The sequence below is a fragment of the Osmerus eperlanus genome, chromosome 8 (assembly GCF_963692335.1).
Source record: "Osmerus eperlanus chromosome 8, fOsmEpe2.1, whole genome shotgun sequence".
Taxonomy (NCBI): Eukaryota; Metazoa; Chordata; class Actinopteri; order Osmeriformes; family Osmeridae; genus Osmerus; species Osmerus eperlanus.
In genome coordinates this window covers 12,835,016-12,859,227 of record NC_085025.1, presented here as the reverse complement: position 1 = coordinate 12,859,227, position 24,212 = coordinate 12,835,016, and the positions used below count along the sequence as shown (strand labels likewise).

At 40.2% G+C, this 24,212-nt stretch overlaps 5 protein-coding genes across 5 annotated transcripts in view; 1 reads left to right on the top strand and 4 right to left on the bottom strand.

Moving 5' to 3' along the window:
• The first annotated feature begins 619 nt into the window (after positions 1–619).
• On the top strand, positions 620–2,278 carry zgc:153284 (uncharacterized protein LOC751696 homolog). The gene is made up of 3 exons (XM_062467511.1): positions 620–789; positions 1,112–1,279; positions 2,112–2,278. Exons 1-3 carry the CDS (start codon positions 745–747, stop codon positions 2,172–2,174), a joined length of 276 nt encoding a protein of 91 aa, XP_062323495.1. The 5' UTR covers positions 620–744; the 3' UTR covers positions 2,175–2,278.
• sh3bgrl2 (SH3 domain binding glutamate-rich protein like 2) lies at positions 2,124–12,656 on the bottom strand. Its single transcript, XM_062467510.1, has 4 exons — positions 12,351–12,656; positions 7,902–8,087; positions 6,907–6,987; positions 2,124–5,712 (listed from the first exon to the last, which is right to left on the bottom strand). Exons 1-4 carry the CDS (start codon positions 12,393–12,395, stop codon positions 5,698–5,700), a joined length of 327 nt encoding a protein of 108 aa, XP_062323494.1. The 5' UTR covers positions 12,396–12,656; the 3' UTR covers positions 2,124–5,697.
• Positions 12,657–13,181: 525 nt separating this feature from the next.
• On the bottom strand, positions 13,182–23,311 carry LOC134024805 (uncharacterized). The gene is made up of 2 exons (XM_062467506.1): positions 21,007–23,311; positions 13,182–13,764 (listed from the first exon to the last, which is right to left on the bottom strand). The coding sequence occupies exon 1, from the start codon at positions 23,217–23,219 to the stop codon at positions 21,177–21,179; it is 2,043 nt and encodes a 680-aa protein (XP_062323490.1). The 5' UTR covers positions 23,220–23,311; the 3' UTR covers positions 13,182–13,764; positions 21,007–21,176.
• LOC134024804 (uncharacterized) overlaps positions 13,182–24,212 on the bottom strand; it is a 36,438-nt gene continuing 25,407 nt past the window's right edge. The window contains exon 3 of the transcript XR_009930935.1: positions 13,182–13,319. The gene's annotated coding sequence lies outside the window, so the exon portion shown is untranslated. The remainder of the gene's footprint in view (positions 13,320–24,212) is intronic.
• LOC134024806 (uncharacterized) lies at positions 13,940–19,786 on the bottom strand. Its single transcript, XM_062467507.1, has 2 exons — positions 17,801–19,786; positions 13,940–14,716 (listed from the first exon to the last, which is right to left on the bottom strand). The coding sequence occupies exon 1, from the start codon at positions 19,670–19,672 to the stop codon at positions 17,852–17,854; it is 1,821 nt and encodes a 606-aa protein (XP_062323491.1). The 5' UTR covers positions 19,673–19,786; the 3' UTR covers positions 13,940–14,716; positions 17,801–17,851.

Sequence of the window (24,212 nt, the reverse complement as noted above, 5' to 3'; positions counted from 1 at the left end):
ATGTAGTAGCCTATATAATGATCATAGCCATATATAAAGATTTTTATATGGCTCTGATAATTACAAAGTATTGTTTTAACATATATTTACAATAAATAGTAATTGAATTGATAGTATGTTACATTCATATGTTCGTTTTAGAATCCGTTACCTAATTAGTGCCGCAAGGATGCGCTATTTCCAAGAATTGACAAATGAACAAGAAACAACTCTTGCGAGATATTTACCTTTTACTGGTCATTACCTTCGGCTGTGTGCTATTTAGAAGGTAAATTGTAAAAAAAAAAAAAAAAACAATTACCATGTAGGCCTACCCCAGGCAATCCTCCCAAGTAGTCTACCTCATGCGAAGTGTGTGTGTGTGTGTGTGTGTGTGTGTGTGTGTGTGTATGAGAGAGAGAAAGCAACAGCGTGTGAGTGTTTGTGTGAGAGAAACGGACAGAGAAAGAAAGAGCTATCACCTGAGTGTGTTCACGTGTGTGTGTGTGTATGTGTGTAGATGTGTCAATAGTAGACAGGCCTACTGATCCATGAAAACCAACAGGAATGGCAGGCAGACAGAAAGGTGTGGCCACCAGGCAAACCATGTCTAAACCTGCATGATCACTCTGCTGGTGTGCCAAAACCTGCTTTACACTTTAGCTACCCACATTACTTCACTGCACTGATATAGAGCACCACTTTCCACACAATACTTACACACTCGTCTTCTTGGCATTAGTGATACTTTATTGCACAATTATCATGTCTATCCTAGTGTATTACACCAGCGTCAGCAGCTCAAGAGAGGTATGTGTTTTCTTGCTTTATTCCTTTCACAGAGACATGGTTTGATCTGCGACAATGCTTCTCGTCTATACTGTGGTGTGATAACATTCTTGATAATGGCCTTATGTGCTTTTGCAGTTCTGGTTTGTTAGGTTTTCTTTTTTGTTTGACCTTAAAACCTCTGTTTAGTTTACTGCGATATGTGGTTGTTGAATGCAGTGTTTGCTTCTGGTGCCTAGGGAGTATACTGTCAAAGTTGGCACAGAGATACACAAACCCCAGGTTTCGATCCACACCTGTACTCAAAGCTTGGCTGAAAATCTCCCATGAACCTTTACCTCAGGTGAAGAAGCAGCAGAGCAAGATCTTCTCATACCTGGACTCTAAGAAGATCGCATACAAGACCCTGGACATCTCCCAGAGTTCTGAAATCAAGGACGAGATGAGGAAGAAGACCGGAGACCCGACTTCCCTGCCCCCGCAGATCTTTCATGGAGACACCTACTGTGGGGTGAGTCCTCTTAGATACCTGCTACATCTGCGCCACTGGTAAAGCTACGGTTTGGCTTTCAGCGTTATTTATGCTGTGCTCACAGCAGACAGACAGACAGACAGACTGATGACATGCACAAACTGACGCCCACCTTTTCTGAATCAAACTCAGTGCTTCATAAGTGTTCATTGCAAATAATAGTATGGCAAATGTGATGATTTGATTGTGACACATTGCCAGTGAATTTACTCTCCCGTCACATGTCTATTTTAAATCATGGTGCTGTTACTGGACATCCTGGTCGACCTAATATATCCGTTTGGACAAGATCAGATTTGTTTGATGCGTATGCAAACTTGTGCACAACACTTATGTATACACACCTATTCTCATGCCCCAAATGTACACACAGATAATGACGCATACTGTCACACACACAACACACCCTCCTTCAACCAATTCACAGTACCAAGCAGAGACAATAAATTCTCGCTCAAACAGTGCTGGAATGTCACAACAGGACACACCTTTCTCATTAAGTTATCAACATATATGAACGTCGGGGGGTGATTTTTTTTTGCTGAATGTGCTGACTAGCTGGTTATAGTCGTCAAGACTTTGTTTATCTGGGAACTCCCATTCCTATTTATTTGCACTGGAGTCAGTCATCATCTCAGAGAAACTATTAGATTATGCCTTGTCATTTTGAATGAGTTTAATGCAAAGACCCACTTCATACTGTCTCTACCTACTTCTAGCAACAACACGCAAGTCTTTGAGCACCTGCCTTTTAAAGTTAATCCCCTGTCTCCCTCTCTCTCTTTCTGTCTCTCTCTCACACATACAATAGGACTACAGTATGTTTGACACTGCACTGGAAGATGAGACAGTAGAGGCTTTCCTCAAGCTCTAACCAAGAAAAGAAAACCGCTCACCAACATTGTCTTATTTGAAATGTTTGTTTTATAAATGAAAAAAACACAATACATATTAAGCAATAAATACATGTCTTTCCAAGTTGTTTAACTTTGATATGTCTTTCTTGTGGGAGACACCGAGGTTGGAATGGAAATGTGACATGGAGGAATACCTATGTAATACAATAACATCCACACAGATTTTGACTTTTGTGTGTTATGCAAATAGAATGTCATGTGGCATCTAGTATGGGTCCAGTGCTTCAGGGTTACAATAATTTACAGACGGCGTAATTGCACCCAGGCAGTGGATGTACGTTATAAATAGACACACATCCCAATGTTGACAACCTGGTAACATGTACACTAAGATCTTTCTAACTTTACATTCAAACCAGCTTGTTTGTATACCTTAGTGATCTCATGGGAAATAATGACAAATCCTATCTCCACTCCTTGTGATCAAAAAACCACTGTGAGGACGCAGTGCTTTCCTCATACCATGAATACATCGAATATCTGCAAAAACACGAAGGCCCTGAGAAACAGATGAAAGGGGAGGAACAGAAGGACAGATATTTTACAAAGCTGAACACTGGAGCTTAATCTGTCCACGAGAAAAGAGATAACACCAATCATGGTGTCAAACACTGGGAAGGTGACAGGAGAAAGTGGAGAGAAATGAGAATGTGCCACAATTGGAAGGACACTTACTGTACCAGATGACCGGTGCCAGAGTTGTACGGGCTGCTTCTTTGAATTGCTGTGGTTACCATTGTGTTCTATTTCAGCGTTAGTGATTCTGTACTCATTCCCAGTAGACGAGTAAACTGGGATCAACTGGTTTTCGTTCCTGAGCCATTTGTGCTCCTTGTCAGTGTCGTCTCCCCCCAGTACGACACATCTAAGTGATGTGTCACTTAGACGTGTCTCATGTAGAGGTGTCCAGTCATCAGGATTCAACTCTGGCTGTCTCCTCACAAACAAAGAGTTGATACTTCTTTTGGTTATCCCTTGTTGGCTTAGAGGGTAGGGCGACTATGTAGCTATATCTACAGTCCTGTATTTACAGTGGCTAGCAGAATTGGTTAACTACTCGGTAAGCTACATAGTTTATGCACTTGGATGCAATGAGGAAACTTGTACAAACCATGGCTTAGATGACTTTGCTTCTTTAATACAACTAAAAGAGATTATATGAATTGACAGTAGTATTAGCTGAATTTAATCTGACATTTCAGCATGGTTTTAGGGTAATTTCATGTCATTACAATTACATTAAATGGCCATGTGAAAAAATGGTAGCCCTAGCACACTAAGTGCTTGATAAAGATGACTCATTATGACTTCAGACTACATAAAAAGATACATTCTGTTTAAAATAAAGTTTTATTGGTCAAATTTGACAACATAAATAATCCCTTAAAAAACATGTGAAAAGTATAACCAAAATATTTTTTTGATTGTTGTTTACATCACGGTGTGTCACTTTTATCAACAGCAGTACCGGCAGGCAGAACATATACTTTGTAGTGATTGTCACAGGTAAAATAACCTGAAATCTGTGTTTGCCAGACCCACGCCATGGTATGGCGAACTGAAAGCATGAAATGTATCAATATGGGGAAAACGACATGAGCCTGTAGGGAGTCTGAGGAGCCATCCTATACAGTAATGTTTATACCGTCTGTTACTTATCTTTTCAGACCCCAATCTCACCGTAAAAATATGGGTTGTTACTAGACTTTTGTGGTTGCTTTAAGGTCAAAACGTATGCATATACTGCCAGAGTTAGCATGCAATAAAGAGCAAAGCAAGCATGCCAAACAGACAGTACACAGATTGTCCAGCAAATTTGATCTAATACAGTAAGCCTACATAAACCCCATAGAGACAGTACACAGCATGCATCAACAAACAACTGTTATGTACCCTTTTATTTCTTATACAGTGCAAATACCGCAAAGGGAATGTTCATTTTGTTTTACAGTATGCAAGCAAGTTTTACTTTGGAATGTGTGGTTCTCACTCTAAACATGAATATAATTCCACATGAATTCACAAGATGGCGCTACAAAATGGGTCTCTTCGCATGTGTTTGTGTATGATCTCTGAAGGCCAAAAGGGCCTGTGTGTGTCCATCATGTGTAAGCACAAAATGATTGTTCGTCCAGCCATGATAATTTAATAAGAGTGAATCAGCACAATAAGGGGAAAGAGGGAAGTGGGGGAGAAAATGAGGAGAGAGAGAGTTACAGGGATGGGGGAAAGACCGTTTGTTGAAATGTTTATGCAACTGCATTATCCTTTAAGGTGAACGGAATCTATGCAGTGACAGGTTGAAGACAATTAAAGAGAGAGAGAGAGAGAGAGAGAGAGAGAGAGAGAGAGGAGAGACAGAGAGAAAGAGGGAGTGAGAGAGAGAACGAGAGAAAGAGAGAAAACATACCGCAAATGAAAGATAAAGCATCTGTCCATCTGCTTAATCCAGGGGGCAGGATCATACATCATGTGACTGTCTCTTTCCCCGTCCACTGTCTACTTATAGAAAATGGGATGGGATGCTGCTGTTGTTTGTGTTTTACTTTTGAGAGACACAACAGAAACGCCCTCGCAAATCTGTCTGGGACACTATGGCCACTATTCACCACACCATTCACCACAGTGTAGACGGTGGTGGAAAAATCCTTTCGCAGCTATTATAGTCTTGCACGTGAAAGTTTGACAGTGTGGATAAATGAAGAAAAACAAACAACATGAGGGAGATGTGGTTTTCTTTTAGACCATGCAGTCATTGTCCAAGGTCACTCGTAGTTTGATCACCACTCCATCTTTTCACACAAATAATGTCCATAGACACACGCCCAAGCGCACACACACACCTACGCTAGCCCCCAGGTTGTCTCAGGTTGCATTAAGTGCTCCCTCTCAGTTTCCTTCACTTCTCACAGCCTTCATTAACAACCTTTATCTGACACACACACACATGCACACAGGCACACACACACACATTAGTGTTGTCTTTCTGTCTGCATGGTTGTACTACCCGTTCAAAAGCCATGTGAGAAATACTGCCACATACTACACTGAAGATCTCACAGTACTGCTACATAGACTGGGGAACTCACAACAGCTACATACACTTCTAGTGATTCAAAAGGAGCTACATTTGAGTTCTGTTACACAAAGAATACATAACTTTAAACATCACGCTTTCAGTATCAGAAGTTGTACAAATACAAGGAAGTAACATCTAAAAAAGTGTTAGACCTATCTCTCCACGCCCCACTCCGGCGGGTTAGACTTGAGGTGTATCAGTGAAAGGTGGGTGGAATGGTTTCAATGGGAAGCAGTGGAGCTCTGATGTTTGGCAACGTGGTGGCATCTCCAGGAGATCTGGTGGGGAACCTTCACTGAGGGGGTAAACGAGGCGGTGAAGGTGGTGGAGGGACGATCAGCCTCAGTGCTTCAGGGTTCCTCTGGGTTCCTCGGGGTTCCTCGAGGCATCGACGGGGACTCCTACGACTCTGAATCCTGAAGGGAAGAATGCAGTCAAAGGGCGAGGGTCTACATTTGTGAACATATCATCTGCCCATCAGCCACCCACCCCTCTATTCACGCATCCACCCATTTATTCATCCATCCATCCATCCAAAGATTAATCCTTTAATATCTCAATTATTTTTTACTTAATGCATTGTTTTTGATAAATCCATCAAACTGAAATGATGTAAGTAAATACATGGTTAATACCACATGCTTATCTCCTTTAGAATAGCAAAAAAAAGGTCAGTACAACAAGAACAATGCCTCCCAAAAATTTATAAAGATACAATATGGTTTGGATTGGTCTGCAGTTCATATTGTAAGGACATTTATGTATTCACTATTCAATCAACCTCCAGAGAGGAGACAGGCATGTGATTGGAGGCTGAAGTGAAGCAAGAGATTAGAGGAGTGATCTAATGATCACTCAATGCAGATTCAATCACGACGAAGACAAGACTCAGCCATGTCTGCTAGACAATCTTATTAGTGTCATTTAGTTTCAGAGCCACTGTTTGTTTATTTATATCAACATCATCCAAGGAGCAATGTTTCCTACTGGCTGGACATCTTACAGCAACATACTTTTGAGTGTGTCAGTTATTATTACTACCAACCGTCACCAAAAAAAACAAAAATCCAATCGAATATCATGATGTTAATCACATTTGGCGCAGGAAGTAAATAATATACTGTACAGCTGCAGTGGAGTAAATTCAGTTTAGTAAGTTCATCCAACACATCTCAAAGCAAACGCCGAGCTCTTTTGATCTCTTTTCATAGTAACCTTTTATCACTGGGTCTCCTGGGGAAAAGCAAAGACACTCGAACAAGGTCATTGTTTTAGTCATTTAAAACTGCCGAGACAACAGTTTAATAAGTCACTTTTGCACCCCTGCAAAGTTGTAGTCAAATCACAAACGATGAATATTTCAGAGGCTAGACTCAGAGTCATGAGGGAGAGAGACAGCAGGGAGACACGGAGTGACAACCCGAAAGAGAAAATATTTGCAGCAAACTAAGGACACGATGTATGCTGACTGTTATACAATGGCAATAGGGAAGATTAGCGAGGGGGTGGCAAAGAAAGAGAGAAAGAAAGAAAGAGAAGAGAGGGTGTGTGAATGTGAAAGTACTGTTTTTTTTATGTAAGTGGTGAATGTGATTGTGTACGTGGCTTACTTTCACCGAGGGTTGGGAATGAAGGCCCAGGAATGCAAATACGGTATTGTTCTCTTTTGACTGGAAGAAGTCTTCGTAGTCCTGAGACAATGGGAAATCACAGGGATGCAGAATTACACTATCCATCAGTCGGAATTCACTAACGCTACCATATACTTCACTACTGCTACCATATACTACCATATAGCCCGTAGAAGCCCACACTTTAGTGTCACTGGCCACTACCTATGCAGGCTATAAGGCCAGACAGAAAGAGAGAGGTTGACTGGCTTATCCGCCTCATCGAGCAGGCAGATTACAACAGGATTATGGTGTAGCACATGGGTTCTGCAAATTGAGCAGAAAACGGCTAACGTTAGCTTGCTTAGCTAACTCAACTAAGCCCATTTGAAGCCCATGTTAGCCTTTTCTTATCTTAGCTAGTTCAAAGTAAACTCGGCAAAATACCTTTCCGACATAGCTGACAAAGGCAAACAGAAACCCAAGCAGCACATTCAAAATGATTTCAGCCACAACAAGGCATGGATTTAAGCCATGACTGTACAGCATTCAAATCATCTTGACGTTATGCCTTGGGGACAAGGCTGGTTTTGTAAACTACCATCTGTGGCTAAGCACAACTAGGCCTCTTGTGAGCATGGAAACAAGATGATGGTTGATTGGTCTTCAATCTCTAGGGTTTGGCTATAGTCTATGTAGTCTATTACTAGGGTTGTGTGATGGTCTACGCTTCAGTTCCCGGAACAAGGGAATGGGAGCTGTTCAGGGAAGTATGGTCTCACCATTCTCCTGACCCCGAACATCTATTAACCCTGACACATAGACACAATCTACTCTTATTAATAGCAAGCTTACATGAGAACGTACTAACTAGTATCCAATGAGTAGTTCTATTGATTAGTGACTAATGTAAGCACACAGGAAATCCCAATTTCTTCCACAGTCTGTCCCCCAACCACCTCTGCAACACATGGACAAAATGAGGAGTCTCTCACCCCACAGTAGTGGTCTCCGTTGAAGATCTGCGGCGGGAGAGGGTTGCCCTTTCGTGGCTGCTTCTCCTGGGGAATGTTCCGGTACATCCACATCCTCTGGTCCTCCAGCATAGTGATGTCTACTTCCTGGAAGGAGATGCGATTAGACTCCAGGAAGCCCACGACAGCCTGCTGATACTTCTTCACCTGCAGCGAGGATAAAGGGAGAGCAAGACAGAGCAAAAGAAAGAGACGAAGAGATGAAAAGAGGGAGATGGGGTTGAGGGGGTCAGAGGTGAGATTATCAACCCTCGTGTGAAGGATCACATCTAAAAAATAAGTGATCTTTAATGTCTTTTTTAGAATGGATTTACAATGCTTTATATAAACAAGTTTGTCGGACAATACGTTACTTGTTGGGACTAATTTGCTTTTATCACAGAAACTCTGACACTACTTTGAGTGTTGCACACAGGCCTCAGTTTAAGACAAACAAGGCTAAAGTGATTCTCATCATCTGTTGCTTTAACTCTTTAAATACAGAGAATGTGGACCCCACTAAGACAACAAAGACACTCTCCTGAAAGTGAACACGCGATCCGATGTGCTACTGTACAGGCATACATTGAATACATGCCAATGACATGGAGTGGAAAATGCTAAACAGGTATTCTCAGATTACCTCAGCTTGTCGTAGCGTCCCTGCACGTGTGTGCGTATGAGTGTGTGTGTGTGTAAGTGAGAGTATATGGGAGCCGAGCGATCCTGTCTGGTCATGCGACTGAGGGGTCAGGCGTATTATGCACTCCTGTATCGACAGATAGGAAACTGACACTGCCTACCTCTGCCAGACAGCAGGATTTACACACCCACACACGACTCAATCTTACTAGCGGATAAGACCGGAGAGGGAGTGCATGGTGTGTATTGACTGCAATGTCTGTCTTGCCCTCGTGCAGTAATGGAGACGTGGGTGATTATTGATTATTGGAGACGATTTGATGTCAGGAAACAGGAAAGCAGCCACTGATTTCCCATCAATACAATGAGGGCCATAGGCTATACCACCTGGTTAAAGCTGTGTTACGGTTTCCATTGTCGCTTGTCTATTTTTCAGGACATTCATTTATCGCTCTTTTTAAGCCCCATTATGCTTTCAATGTTGTTTTGCATTATTATTCATGATGCAGCACACTACTCAAAAATGGTTTCTGAGAGTGGAGAAGGTTCCGGCTGCGTACATACACTGTGGGTTCTTGCAGTGCTTTGTGGACTGAGTAACTCCCTGAGTAATTGGTACGGTTCACTGTCTCGACAGGGAACATGACCCTGTTAGTGTTTTCCAAACAGCAATCTAATGACAATGTTGAGGAGGAGAAGGAAATCCCACGCTTTTGACTGGGTTATTAAAAGACACACACACACGTGCTGACGGAGCTTACTTCCTGTGTCTCATTTGGCAATGTGCCTCAGCCGAACCCAGTCACCACGATGAGAAAGGGAGGAAAAGCGATAGAGACAGCCCTCCTAAAAAATCTGCTAACCCCAAAATACAACCAGACTTAAACATAGTCATTTAACAGAAGTAAATGACACAATGAAAGCAGGGTTTCCAGACATAGTGCATAGTTCATCAGTCACCGCACCAGCCTTCTAGCTATTAGACAAAGGTATAGAAAGGGTCAAATACAATGTGTCACAAATGTGCTCAACAACAGCCCACCGGAGCCTCTTCTAGCTCCTATAGAACATAGACAGTACTTATGGATTGAATGCGTCTTGGATGATTACTTCCTATTCGTCTCCATTTTTTTTGCCTGTTTTGATTCTGTCTGTTATTGTTGTTGTGTATTTCCACTTTCATTGTTGAAATCCCAATAAGTGGATGGTTCTTCATTCTGTTCTGCCTCAGACTCTTGAGAATAGCCACAAACAAACTATGCTTCGACATGACCCACTGTTCAGTGCCATGAAAATATTGTGTCTTCTGGAGTCATACTGTGTGCGGAGGACTGCGTTTGTGTGTGTGTGCGTATGAGTGTTTGGGATGGTGAAGGCACAATGGACCCATTGTTTTGACCCCCAGACAATTGAGGGCATGACAATGTGAAGAAAATGAATAGTGTACAGAACAATCAACAGACAGCCAGACGCTGTCTAATTTCACTGTATAGGAAAGCATTGTCGGCCATCCGTGGTACCACTGTAACCAACTTCATTGGCATAGCTTCAGCCATAAAACAGCCCAAACAGTATGCCTTTTGATTATTTAGTTCAAGTCCAAGTTCAAGTCTTTTATTGTCAGATGCACAGAACAACACAGGGTCAGACTGGGCACTGAAATTCTTAGGACAAGACAACGCAAAGCAACCTGACATCCCATAACATACAAGTACACAGAACATAGATTACATCTATGTATCTATCTATTTACTAAGTGCAGGGACAACCATATACTGGGGACAACCATATACTGGGGACAACCATATACTGTACATTGTTTCGTGTTGCCCAAGACCAGTTTAATAGCGATCAAAGTTTTAAGGATTCACTAATAGTGACCGTTGCTGCTTTTCCAGGCACAGAAATCTTTCAGTGCTAACTGGGAGCTGGGGGTCTGAACAACCGTTATTGTGGGAAAATAATAAGGTTAGTGGATGCTTTCCATTCATATGTCAATGTACATTAAAAACTAATGTCATGTCAACATATTGATTAACTTCATTGAACATCAACAATCGATTTGATTCCTGAATGAATTTTACTACACACTCCCTGTGTATAAGTGTGTGAATAAAATGACAAGTGTGCACGTGTGTGTGTGTGTTTGAGGTCAGATTGTCAGAGTACTCTGAGCACTTGTTTTGTTATGTGCCTCTGCTACTGAGATTAACGAAGCTTTAAGACAGAGAGCTAATCCTCTACTCAACGCAACAGGTCACAACCAAGCTAGAGTCTGCTTGCGTGAAAAATAGAGAGTGAGGGAGGATAAATAATGAAGAAAGTAGCGTCAAAAACCACTGTACTTGTATGATCACAACGACTGGCAAATACAGATGTACCATCCCATATTATAATGTGTGAAACAGTCTGGGTGTGATGTACAAGATCTAGGATCCGCTTTAGTCTCCATTAGGCAACATTTTAACCAATGGTTAAAGTCCAGCTAGGAGAACTGTGGGTCATTTGTAACCCGCCTGTTTCTGGATGGGTGGTTTCAGACCCACTAGTCTTCTACCTCTTATGTAAGAACTGCTCACTCTAGGGTGGTACACTCAGGGGTGGGGTGGTACCACTCACCACCACCAGCACCACATCCAGCACCAACACATACACACACTATAAGTCAAAATACAATATTACCTGTGGTTAACACTGCCCCCTCCCACCCCAGCATACTAACAACACATCAGACCATTTGACATGAATTCAACAAATGAGATCTGCCACCTTCCATCAATCCGCTCTAAAAACATTTTTGAATTCACTTTAATGCTGTTCAAAGTCAATTGGGTTGCCATATCAGAGCTGGCCCCATTTCTCATTTGACCAATTATCCAAGACATGGGGTATCAACGTTTCTATTCCAATCGCCTTACATCTCTATCATGATGCCAGAGTTAAATAGCTCATCCTCATTCATCTATGGACAAAGAAACAAACTTACATATACTGTATGTATGTTCATTGCACCTTTCTTTTTCCTGGCTAGGCAAGCATTTGGCTATCGACAAGACATTAAGAATCCTTTTCTAAATTATGAATGCAAGCCATCTGCATGAGAGTAGTGGCATGGGACAATCCTTGCAGCTTTCAGCTCAAGCATCAAGTAAAAATGTGCATTCAGAGTAAATTACCAAGGACCATTTCCTTACACTGTAAAAATACACTTTGTTAATCATTGAAACGTCTGTATTAAAATCCGTTTTCAAATGCATTATACCATTTAGCAAAAGGCCAAAAGTCTACGTTTTGGGCTATGCTTTCACCATCAAATAGATGCCATTTCAGTTTCGTAGACTGTCATCCGATTGCATGCTGTAGATTGAGGAGGATTATTATTCCTTAAAGCCAAACTGCTCTTCTCCAAACAAAAAGGGTTTAAGTGAATTGAGTGAAGGCATCTCTGGCGTCATTAATAAAAATTAGACTTATAATATTAATAGTCTGATTTAAAACCTACATTCAAGTGTAAGAAGATATGGAGTAGGCTAGCCTAGTTATTTTGTGAATGGGTATGAGTTTGTCTGAAACAAAACATCATTAAACAAAACGTATGCAAAATGCTTTTTCCCAGTATGTTAATACTGAGTTTCATTTTGAATCAATTAAGTCAAATTTTGGAATATGGGAGACGAGCATCAGAGAAGTTGCATAAACAACTATCATTGATGAATAAAACCATGGCACGGGAGAACATATTCGACCCCCTCCATCAGTGAAACTATACGCAACTTAAGCCACACTTACCGCAACAGATCCAGAAGAGGATGCAATGTAAACCTTGATTACCATTTCGATCCGAACGGGTAACAGTCAAATTATTATTTTTGCAACAATGTACTTTTGTTGACTAATAATTCCAGACAGGATGACGTTTCCGATTTCTGCACCACTGGTGTAGCTTAATCGTTGATTTTTTTTAATACGTGCCAAAGCGGGTCCTATTAGATTGTGCCATAATATTTTTGTTCCCACCACCGTGTCGCCCTCCTACGACTGGGATTCGGCGGTTTGTTACCTTTCTGCTAATAATATTTAGTCTACTCCCTCTTCGCATTGGTCTGAACTACAGACCGGGGAAATTATGGGAAATGTAGTTCTGACCCAATTCCACTCTTCCTTTGATAACTAATCTGATGATCGACTAAGAGTAGGCCAAATCTTTTTTGATCGCGTTCTTCTAGAAAAACCAAGATATCAACAATAATCTCTGCCAACCCCAAAATGTTCAGGGAAGCATTTACAGCAGAAGAAAGGTACTACCATCTTCTCACATGGTCTAACATTTAATGTTCCTGAATTTAAAAGCTACAAAGTGTGCCAAAAGTATTCGGACACCTGACCATAGCACATGAGCTTCTTGGACCTCCCATTAAACCATGGGCATCATCAAGCTGCATCTCAATCTAACTCTTCTATGTGTATGTGGAGAAATATCAGCATACTTCTACCCATTTAGTGTAGGCTGTGTTCATCTTAAGTGGTGTAAAAATGCAACATACAGTAGAAAATTCCGAACCAATGTAAATTTCTGATGTGTACACATTTTATGCACAAGAAGACAAGCATGGATGCATATAAGGTTAACTTTTTATTACAAATCAAAACAAAAGGTTTCTGGCTTTCAAAATTCCTAGCAGATGCCAGTTACAACTCAATGGAAGCCCAATGCTGGTGTTCCTGTTGTAACGAGCAGGGATATTACCATACTGCCACCTAAAGGCTGGAGGTACATACTGCTTAAAAACTATTTCATCTGGCCATTGACCAATGATAGAAATATAAATGATTCAAAACGTTCTCTACAACTAAGATCTTCATGTCATTGACACAAAACTTCGATTGAATGTTCTTCTAGAAAACCCCAAGATATAAACACTACTCTTTGTCAACCCCAAATTGTTCAGGGAAGAATTTACAACTGAAGAAAGATGCTGCAATATTCTTACATGGTCAAACCTTAAAATGTTCCTGCATTTAAACCCTGCAATGTGGGGAATCAAAAACTAGGAAAAAGATTCTGACAAAGTTATTTGTAAATTTATTCAAAATGAAAACATAAAATTAAGCAAAATTGCTTTCTTTCAATATAGCTCTCAGTTTCTACTTGGCCATTTCAAGAAACAATTACAATGGGCAGTCACTTACAATGACCACAGACCTCATCACATCTTTAGGTTTCAATATCAAGCTAGAATAAATCCCCTAAGAACTTGGTATCATGTTTTTTTGGGGTAGAAATGGCCATACACATTTTAAAAGTGGCTAGTAATACCTATTCTGGCATCTGTGGTATCAAATCCATCATCACCTTGGGTTGTGGGACACTATTTCCAGCTCTGCACATTTTTAAAGTGACTAATTTGACCAACAAAAAAATCATGACACGCTTGCTTGATCTGTAAGCAAAGGTTCAAGGCCAGGGTTCTCCAGTGAGGACATGTAGCCTAGGTCATCCATTTGGCCAAAATCTGCAGTTCCATCTGTACATGGATTGTTTCTTTCAAAGTTGCTCAATTTAGAGTCTTCTTCTTGAACATTCTCTCAGATGTTCTTGCAGGTTGAGGAACCGTCTCTCTGTTCTTTTTTTCTGTTGGCATTCTATAGTGTAGCACAAACACATCAGTGGCATGATTTGGGTTGATGGCATTGTTACGGTGATATTTTTCTGCCAGTCGTTTAACAAGCCACAGTAATCTCGGGAGAAAAATGTGCCACTTCTGATTGTGGAAACTCATATCAAAGTTGTAATCTAAAATGTTGTATAGAAAGCGTGAATAGGCCTTCTTTTTTCTGTTTCTTCTAACATATTTACGGATCTCGAACATCACACCATTCGTCAGAACCTGCAAATCATGTTTTTCTTTGGATTCCAATTTTGAATGTACATCAAGGTCTATGCCTGATTGTTCACAAAAGGGATAGTAATCACGCCATTCCCTCATATTTCTATTGTCTTCCAGCTTCACTTCTTCAGCACACAAGGCAGTGTGAGTGTCATAAGATGGTGTCAGGGGAGGGGCAGGAGAGGATACGTGTCCACCACCAGCAGCACGCAGGACTGTTAGTGAAGGTTCAAGACCAGGGTTCTCCAGTGAGCACATGTAGCCTAGGTCATCAATTTGGCCAACATCTGCAGTTCCATTTGTATATGGGTCAGTCCTTTTAAAGTTGCTGAACTTACTTGTCTTCTTGAAATTTCCCTCAGATGTTCCTGTAGATTGAGTAACTGTATCCCCTTTCTTTTTATCACCATAAGCAGCAGACAGTTTTCTATTTTTCTGTCGTTCCGACTGCCTTTTAGAAACAGCTGGTTTCAATTTAAAATCCCTCTTTCTAAATTTTTGCAATGAGATGGGTCTTTCATACCATGCCTGACCACGGTTCTTATTAGTCAAACGTCCTGCATTGCGTTGGTAGATAATTTTTCTGAAGAGCTCAGAGTCCACAGTTTGGGATCAAAATTGTGTTCCAAGATGTCAAGGACTATCTGCTTGTATGGCCCACACAGTTCTTTGGTATACTTAGCCACTTCAATCATAACCCCTTTTGTTAAAACGTCCATGTCAAGTTTCTCTTGAGACCAACCTTTATATGTCACGTCAAGGTCAAGACCAATTTGCTGACACAGGGGGTAGAGGTCTGCCCGGGTCTCCTTGGACACAGTATAGAATGTCTCCACCTTGATGTCCTGGTTGGCCATCATGTCAGACTCACTTTCAACACAGATTTCAGCATACCCCAGATGCTCTGACTTGATGATTCCAGAATCTCTCAGAGGGTCACTCTGACTTTAAGTCTTTGGAACCATGTAATTTGGTTTTAAGCCAAGCATCCAAGGTTGATTCAGACTAGACAATTCAAAAGGCTTCTGTGCGTGACGTTTCTGCAGTTCAACAAATCTCCGCAAAGTTTTATTTGTAAATTCCTTTCTTTGTTTACTGTTTTCAAAGCCAATATCAAAATTGTACTCCAGAATTTCAACAATGTAGTGTCTTTGAGAATAAGTCGACAGCTCTCTGGCAAAATCTACAATTTATTTCAATACACCGTTCGTAAGTAACTGCAAATCAAGTTTCTGCTTCAGTCCTGACCCCACATCAACATTTAATCATATTTTCTTGCATCTCATGTTTTCTTCTAATTTACAGCTAGTCACCTTTGAGAATATTTCATTCACCAGAGTTGAACGTCTCAGCCATATCGCTTTATTCTCTTCAATGTTTCTTGATTTGACATCCTGTTCAATCTTGACAATTTTGGAAGTATTTGATATCAAAGATGTGTTGTCTTGAGTCTGTATTTTAATACACCGAACAGTGTTTGCTAAAATGTTTTTGTCTTCCTCCTTTTCAGGACTAATTTCAGTGCATGGTCGCTTCTCCATATCGTCATCTAGCTTTACAACAACTTCCATTCTAAACCTAAAGATAGCGAGTCCTGTCTTGTATTCTGTAGTGCTGTAACGCAGGAACAAATGACTATAAGTTATCCATACACTTCCTTATAAAAGTATTCCTACGGGTGCAATAATAGTAATGTTTTCGTATTTTCATATCACAGTTAGAAGCAGAGCTATGGTTGCACGAAGGCATGTTTATCTTCTTTGTTGATTTTATGGCAGATTGCAACCAACGTTTAAGAGATGCATCGCCACCTATTGTTCTGGAGTGTGATGCCGGTGGCCTGCATAAATACAAATCATTGACTGTGATAACTCAATAACTCCAAAACAAAACACCTATATCCTGCCCCACCACCTGTTCCCTGAGTGCAAGTGTGGTTTAACTAAATATACATTTTCCTTGGATGATCGTTCGTTTCTGATGAATACGGAGTGTGTGAAGGTAATTTGCTTTGCAACTCTAATGTTAGTTATATAATCTTGCTATCCTACTACACATTGTCTAGTTGTCGAACAATAACGTATATAAGCCCTGCCTCTACAGTAAAAAAAAAAAAAAAAAAGGCAAATACCTGAGTCAATTTATACTTAAACAAAGGTAGATGATCCTGTTATTCTGTAAATTTGTCACAGGAAATACAACCAAAAACTCATTGATCTATATGACATGGCCAAAACTATGTGGACACCTGACCATAGCACATGAGCTTGTTGGACCTCCCATTAAACCATGGGCATCATTAAGCTGCATCTCCATCTACCTTTTTTATGTGTATGTGGAGCAATATCTGCATACTATTACACATTTAGTGTAGGCTAGGTTCATCTTAAGTGGTGTAAAAATGCAACATACAGGGAAAAATTCCCACCCAAGGTACATTTCTGATGTATTCACATTTTATGCACAAGACAAGCAGGGATACATATAAGGTTGACAGTTTATTACAAATTAAAACAAAAGGTTTCTGGCTTTCAAAATTCTTAGCAGATGACAGCAATAACTCAATGGAAGACCAATGTTGGTGTTCCTGTTGTAACGACAAAGGCTATTACCATACTGCCACCTAAAGGCTGAAGGTAAATACTGCATTAAAACTATTTAATCAGGCCATTGACCAATGATAGAAATATAAATGATTAAAAACTTTGTCTACAACTAAGATCTTCATGTCATTGACAAAAAACTTCGATTGAATGTTCTTCTAGAAAATCCCAAGATACAAACACTAGTCTTTGTCAACCCCATAATGTTCAGGGAAACATTTACAACTGAAGAAAGATACTGCAATATTATTACATGGTCAAACCTTTACATTTTCCTGCATTTAAACCCTGCAATGTGGGGAATCAAAAACCATGAAAATGGTTCTGACAAAGTTATTTATAAATGTATTCAAAATAAAAACATGAAATTAAGCAAAGATGCTTTCTTTCAATATAGCTCTCAATTTCTACTTGGCCATTTCAAGCAACAATTACAGTGGGCAGTCACTTACAATGACCAGACCTTATCACATCTTTAGGGTTCAATATCAGGCTAGAATAAATCCCCTAAGAACTTGGTATCATGTTTGTTTTTGTAGAAATGGCCATACACATTTTAAAAGTGGCTAGTAATATCTAGTTCTGGCATCTGTGGTAGCAAATCCATCATCACCTTGGGTTGTGGGATACCATTTCCAGCTCTGCACATTTTTTAAGTGACTAATTTGAAAAACAAAAAAATCATGACACGTTTGCTTGCTCTGTAAGCAAAGGTTCAAGACCAGCGTTCTCCAGTGAGCACATGTAGGTCATCCATTTGGCCAACATCTGCAGTTCCTTCTGTATATGGGTTGGTCCTTTAGAAGGTGCTCAATTTACAGGTCTTCTGGAAAATTCTCTCAGACGTTCTTGCAGGTTGAGTAACCGTCTCCTTTTTCTTTCTTACTGTTGGAATTTTAGAGTATAGTGCAAACACGTCAATGGCATGATTTGGGTTGATGGCCACATCACGATAATATGTTTTAGCCAGTTGTTTAATATCCCGCACTAATCTTTGCGTAAAGGAATGACACGTCTGAATGGGGAAACTCATATCAAAGTTGTACTCCAAAATGTCATATAGAAAGTATGAAAAGGCTTTCTTTTTTCTGTTTCTTCTAACATATTTACGGATCTCGAACATCACACCATTCGTCAGAAACTGCAAATCATGTTTTTCTTTGGATTCCAATTTTGAATATACATCAAGGTCTATGCCTGATTGTTCACAAAAGGGATAGTAATCAAGCCTTGGCCTCATATATATGTCTTGCAGCTTCACTTTTTCAGCACACAAGGCAGTGTGAGTGTCATAAGATGGTGTCAGGGGAGGGGCAGGAGTGGATACGTGTCCACCATCAGCAGCACACAGGACTGTTAGTGAAGGTTCAAGACCAGGGTTCTCCAGTGAGCACATGTAGCCTAGGTCATCAATTTGGTCCCAATCTGCAGTTTCATAGTTAAATTGGTCAGTCCTTTCAAAGCTGCTGAACTTACAGGTCCACTTCTTGAAATTCCTGTCAGACGTTTTTTCCCATCGAGTTCCTTTCTTCCTTTTCTTTTCATCACAATCGGCAGCAGACAGTTGTCTCTTATTCTTTCGGTCCGACTGCCTTCTAGAAACAGCTGGTGCCAATTTATGATCCCTCTTCCTAATTTTTTGCAATGAGATGGCTTTTTCATACCATGCCTGACCACCTCTCTTTTTATTCAAATGTCTTGCATAGTGTTGGTAGATCATTTTTCTAAAGAGCTCAGAGTCCACAGTTTGCAAATCAAGATCAAAATTGTGTTCCAAGATGTCAAGGACTATCTGCTTGTATGTCCCACACAGTTTTTTGGTATACTTGGCCACCTCAATCATAACCCCTTTGGTCAAAACCTCCATGTCAAGTTTCTCTTGAGACCAACCCTTAAATGTCACATCAAGGTCAAGACCAATTTCCTGACACAGGGGGTAGAGGTCTGCCCTGGACTCTTCTGACACAATGTAGAATGTCTCCACCTTGATGTCCTGGTTGGCCATCATGTCAGACTCACTTTCAACACAGATTTCAGCATACCCCAGATGCTCTGAGGTGATGATTCCAGAATCTCTAAGAGGGTCTTTCTGACTGGAAGTCTTTGGAACCATGTAATATGTTTTTAGGCCAAGCATCCAAGGTTGATTAAGAATAGATAATTCAAAAGGCTTCCGTGCGTGACATTTCTGCAGTTCAACCACTCTCTGCCAAGTTTGATATGCAAATTCACTTCTTTGTTTAATGTTTTCAAAGCCAATATCAAAATTGTACTCCAGAATTTCAGCAATGTAGTGTTTTTGAGAATAAGTCGACAGTTCTTTGGCAAAATCTACAATTTCTTTCAATACACCGTTCGTAAATAATTGCAAATCCAGTTTCTGCTTCAGTCCTGACCCCACATCCATATCTAATCCTATTTTCTTGCATCTCTTGTTTACTTCTAATTTACAGCTCGTCACTTTTGAGAATATTTCATTCACCAGAGTTGAACGTCTGCGCCATTTCGCTTCATCATCTCCAAGAATAGCGTTTGCAAAAATGTTTTTGTCTTCGTCCTTTTCAGGACTAATTTCAGTGCATGGTCGCTCCTCCTGTTCTCGCTTCACAACAACTTCCATTTTAAACCTAAAGATAGCGAGTCCTGTCTTGTATTCTGTAGTGCTGTAACGCAGGAACAAATGACTATGTTATCCATACACTTCCTTACAAAAGTATTCTTAAGGGTGCAATAATAGTAATGTTTTATAGCACAGCTATCAGTAACAGCTAAGGTAGCCCGAATGCACGTTTATCTTCTTTGTTGATGATATGGCAGATTCCAACCAACCTTTAAGAGGTGCATCACCGCCACCTACTGTTCGGGAGTGTGATGACGGTGGCCTACCTTAATACAAATCATTGACTGTGATACGAACTCAATAAGTCATAAACAAAGCACATATCCTGCCCCCATCCCAGATTCCCTAAGTGCAAGTGTGGCTTAACTAAATATACATTTCCATTGGATGAGCGTTCTTTTATGATGAATACGGAGTGTGTGAAGGTAATTTGCTTTGCAACTCGAACGTTAGTCATATAATATTGCTATCCTACAACACATTGTCTAGTTGTCAAACAATAACGTATATAAACCCTGCCTCTACAGTAAAAAAAGGGAAAATACTTAAGTCAATTTATACTTAAACAAAGGTAGATGATCCTGTTATTCTGTAAAGTTGTCACAGGAAATACAACCAAATCCTCACTAATCTATATTACATGGCCAAAACTATGTGGACACCTGACCATAGCACATGAGCTTGTTGGACCTCCCATTAAACCATGGGCATCATCAAGCTGCATCTCCATCTACGTTTTATGTGTATGTGGAGCAATATCTGCATACTATTACACATTTAGTGTAGGCTATGTTCATCTTAAGTGGTGTGAAAATGCAACATTCAGTAGAAAATTCCCACCAAAGGTAAATTTCTGATGTGTACACATTTTATGCATAAGAAGACAAGCAGGGATGCATATAAGGTTGACTGTTTATTACAAATCAAAACAAAAGGTTTCTGGCTTTCAAAATTCCAAGCAGATGTCAGCGATAACTCAATGGAAGCCCAATGCTGGTGTTCCTGTTGTAACAACTAAGGCTATTACCATACTGCCACCTAAAGGCTGGAGGTAAATACTGCTTTAAAACAATTTCATCTGGCCATTGACCAATGATAGAAATATAAATTATTAAAAACTTTCTGTACAACTATGGTCTTTATGTCATTGACACAACACTTCGATTGAATGTTCTTCTAGAAAACTCCAAGATATAAACACTTCTCTTTGTCAACCCCAAAATGTTAAGGGATTTACAACTGAAGAAAGGTACTGCAATATTCTTACATGGTCAAACCTTTACATGTTCCTGCATTTAAACCCTGCAATGTGGTCACTTACAATCACCACAGACCTTATCACATCTTTAGGTTTCAATATCAGGCTAGAATAAATCCCCTAAGAACTTGGTATCATGTTTGTTTTTGTAGAAATGTTCATACACATTTTAAAAGTGACTAGTAATACCTAGTTCTGGCATCTGTGGTAGCAAATCCATCATCACCTTGGGTTGTGGGACACAAATCATGACACGTTTGCTTGCTCTGTAAGCAAAGGTTCAAGACCAGGGTTCTCCAGTGAGCACATGTAGCCTAGGTCATCCATTTGGCCAATATCTGCAGTTCCATCTGTACATGGGTTGGTCCTTTCAAAGTTGCTCAATTTACAGGTCTTCTTGAAAATTCTCTCAGACGTTCTTGCAGGTAGAGTAACCATCTCCTTTTTCTTTCTTACTGTTGGTATTTTTGAGTATAGTGCAAACACATTAATGGCATGACTTGGGTTGATGACCACGGCATAGTTATATTTTTTCGCCAGTCGTTTAACATCTGACAGTAAACGGGTAATAAAAAAAGGCCACTTCTGATTGTGGAAACTCATATCAAAGTTGTACTCCAAAATATCATATAGAAAGCGTAAATAGCCCTTCTTCTTTCTGTTTCTATTAACATATTTATGAATCTCGAACATCACACCATTCGTCAGAAACTGCAAATCACGTTTCTCTTTGGATTCTAGTTTTGAATATACATCAAGGTCTATGCCTGATTGTTCACAAAATGGATAGTAATCAAACCTTGCCTTCATATTGTTATTGTCTTGCAGCTTCACTTCTTCAGCACACAAGGCAGTGTGAGTGTCATAAGATGGTGTCAGGGAAGGGGCAGGAGAGGATACGTGTCCACCACCAGCAGGACAAACGACTGTTAGTGAAGGTTCAAGACCAGGGTTCTCCAATGAGTACATGTAGCCTAGGCCATCCATTTGGCCAACATCTGCAGTTTCATTGTTATATTGGTCGGTCCTTTCGAAGCTGCTGAACTTACATGTCCGCTTCTTGAAATTTCTCTCAGACGTTCCTGCAGATTGAGTAACTGACTCCCTTTTCTTTTCATCACCATCAGCAGCAGACAGTTGTCTCTTTTTCTGTCGTTCCGACTGCCTTTTAGAAACAGCTGGTGCCAATTTACGATCCCACTTTCTAAATTTTTGCAACGAGATGGCTGTTTCATACCATGCCTGACCACGTTGTTTTTTATTCAAACGTCCTGCATAGAAGTGGTAGAGAATTCTTCTAAAGAGCTCAGAGTCCACAGTTTGCAAATCAATATCAAAATTGTGTTCCAAGATGTCAAGGACTATCTGCTTGTATGTCCCACACAGTTTTTTTGTATACTTGGCCACCTCAATCATAACCCCTTTTGTTAAAACATCCATGTCAAGTTTCTCTTGACACCAACCTTTATATGTCACATCAAGGTCCAGACCAATTTCCTGACACAGGGGGTAGAGGTCTGCCCTGGTCTCTTCTGACACAGTATAGAATTTCTCCACCTTGATGTCCTGGTTGGCCATCATGTCAGACTCACTTTCAACACAGATTTCAGCATACCCCAGATGCTCTGAGGTGATGATTCCAGAATCTCTAATAGGGTCTCTCTGACTGGAAGTCTTTGTAACCATGTAATATGGTTTTAGGCCAAGCATCCATGGTTGATTAAGCATAGATAATTCAAAAGGCTTCTGTGCGTGACGTTTCTGCAATTCAACCAGTCTCTGCCAAGTTTGATTTGCAAATTCATTTTTTTGTTTACTGTTTTCAAAGCTAATATTAAAATTGTACTCCAGAATTTCTGCGATGTAGTGTTTTTGAGGAATAGTTGAAAGTTCGTCGGCAAACTCTGCAATTTCTTTCATTACACCGTTCGTAAGTAACTGCAAATCAAGTTTTTGCTTAAATCCTGACCCCACATCCAGATCAATCCCTATTTTCTTGCATCTCATGTTTTGTTCTAATCTGCGTTTTCCTTTTTTCGCCTTTGATATTTTATTCACCAGAGTTGAACGTCTCCGCCATATCGCTTTATTCTCTTCAATGTTTCTAGGTTTGACATCATGTTCAATCGTGACATTTTCGAAGGTATTTGATTCCAAACATGTGTTGTCTTGAGTCTGTGTTTTTATAGACCGAATAGTGTTTGCTAAAAACTGTTTGTCGTCCTCTTCAGGACTAATTTCGGTGCACGGTCTCTCCTCGTCTTCTAGCTTCACAACAACGATTTCCATTTTCAAACTAAAGACAGCGAGTCCTGTTTTATATTCTATAGTCCTGTAACGCAGGAATAAATTACTAAGTTATCCATACACTTCCTGGAACAATTATTCTTACGGGTGCATTAAAATTAATGTTTTTGTAATTGTATTGCATAGCTAGCAGCAGAGCTATGGTTTGCACGAGTGCATGTTCTTCTTCTTTGTTAATGTTATGGCAGATTGCAACAAACGTTACAGGTGCATCCCCGCCACCTACTGTTCGGAAGTGTGACGCCGGTGGCCTACATTAATTCTAATCATTGACTGTGATACAACCTCAACTAGAGAGGGTACAATTTCTGGGGAAATTGTAGGGTGTGCTTGCTTGCGTCGGTTGCACATGGGTCCGTTTTTGAATGACATTTTTACAACTGATATTTCTGTATATTTTATATAAAAATGCATACTTATTATTTATGAAGATTACATAGATTTAAACGCATTTTTTTTTTGCTGCTCATTTACAACTGAAAATACGAGTGAAGTGTAGAATGTAGATGTCTTCTCATTTCCCCTGCAAGAGGCAGCCTCATAGTTGAATCAAAACGAATAAATTTGGCAGACCGGTGTAAAAATTGACCTAATCTCTATGATTTAAACGTCATTTTAAGTTTTTCCATTCTCATGATATTTTCAGGCATTTAGCCTACTCATTGCATTCATTCATTGATAAAGAACCCCCTTTGAAGATTATTCTACGACGTTACCCGGCAGTAGAAGATGGAATCGCGATTCAAACAGTACCATCTGCTAACTGAATATATGCCCCCCAAAACGTAAATAAGCTTGACATTTATTTAGTGGAAAATCGCTCATTGATAAAAAGCCCACTGGTAGCGATCATTGTCAGTAACAACGCAAAATGCGATATAGCCCTGTGTGGAGAAGCTGCCCCGGTAAATTGTACTGCTACGGTACAGTACTAGACTACTGCTGTGTTCGTCTTGGTAGCGATTGCGTTGGTTG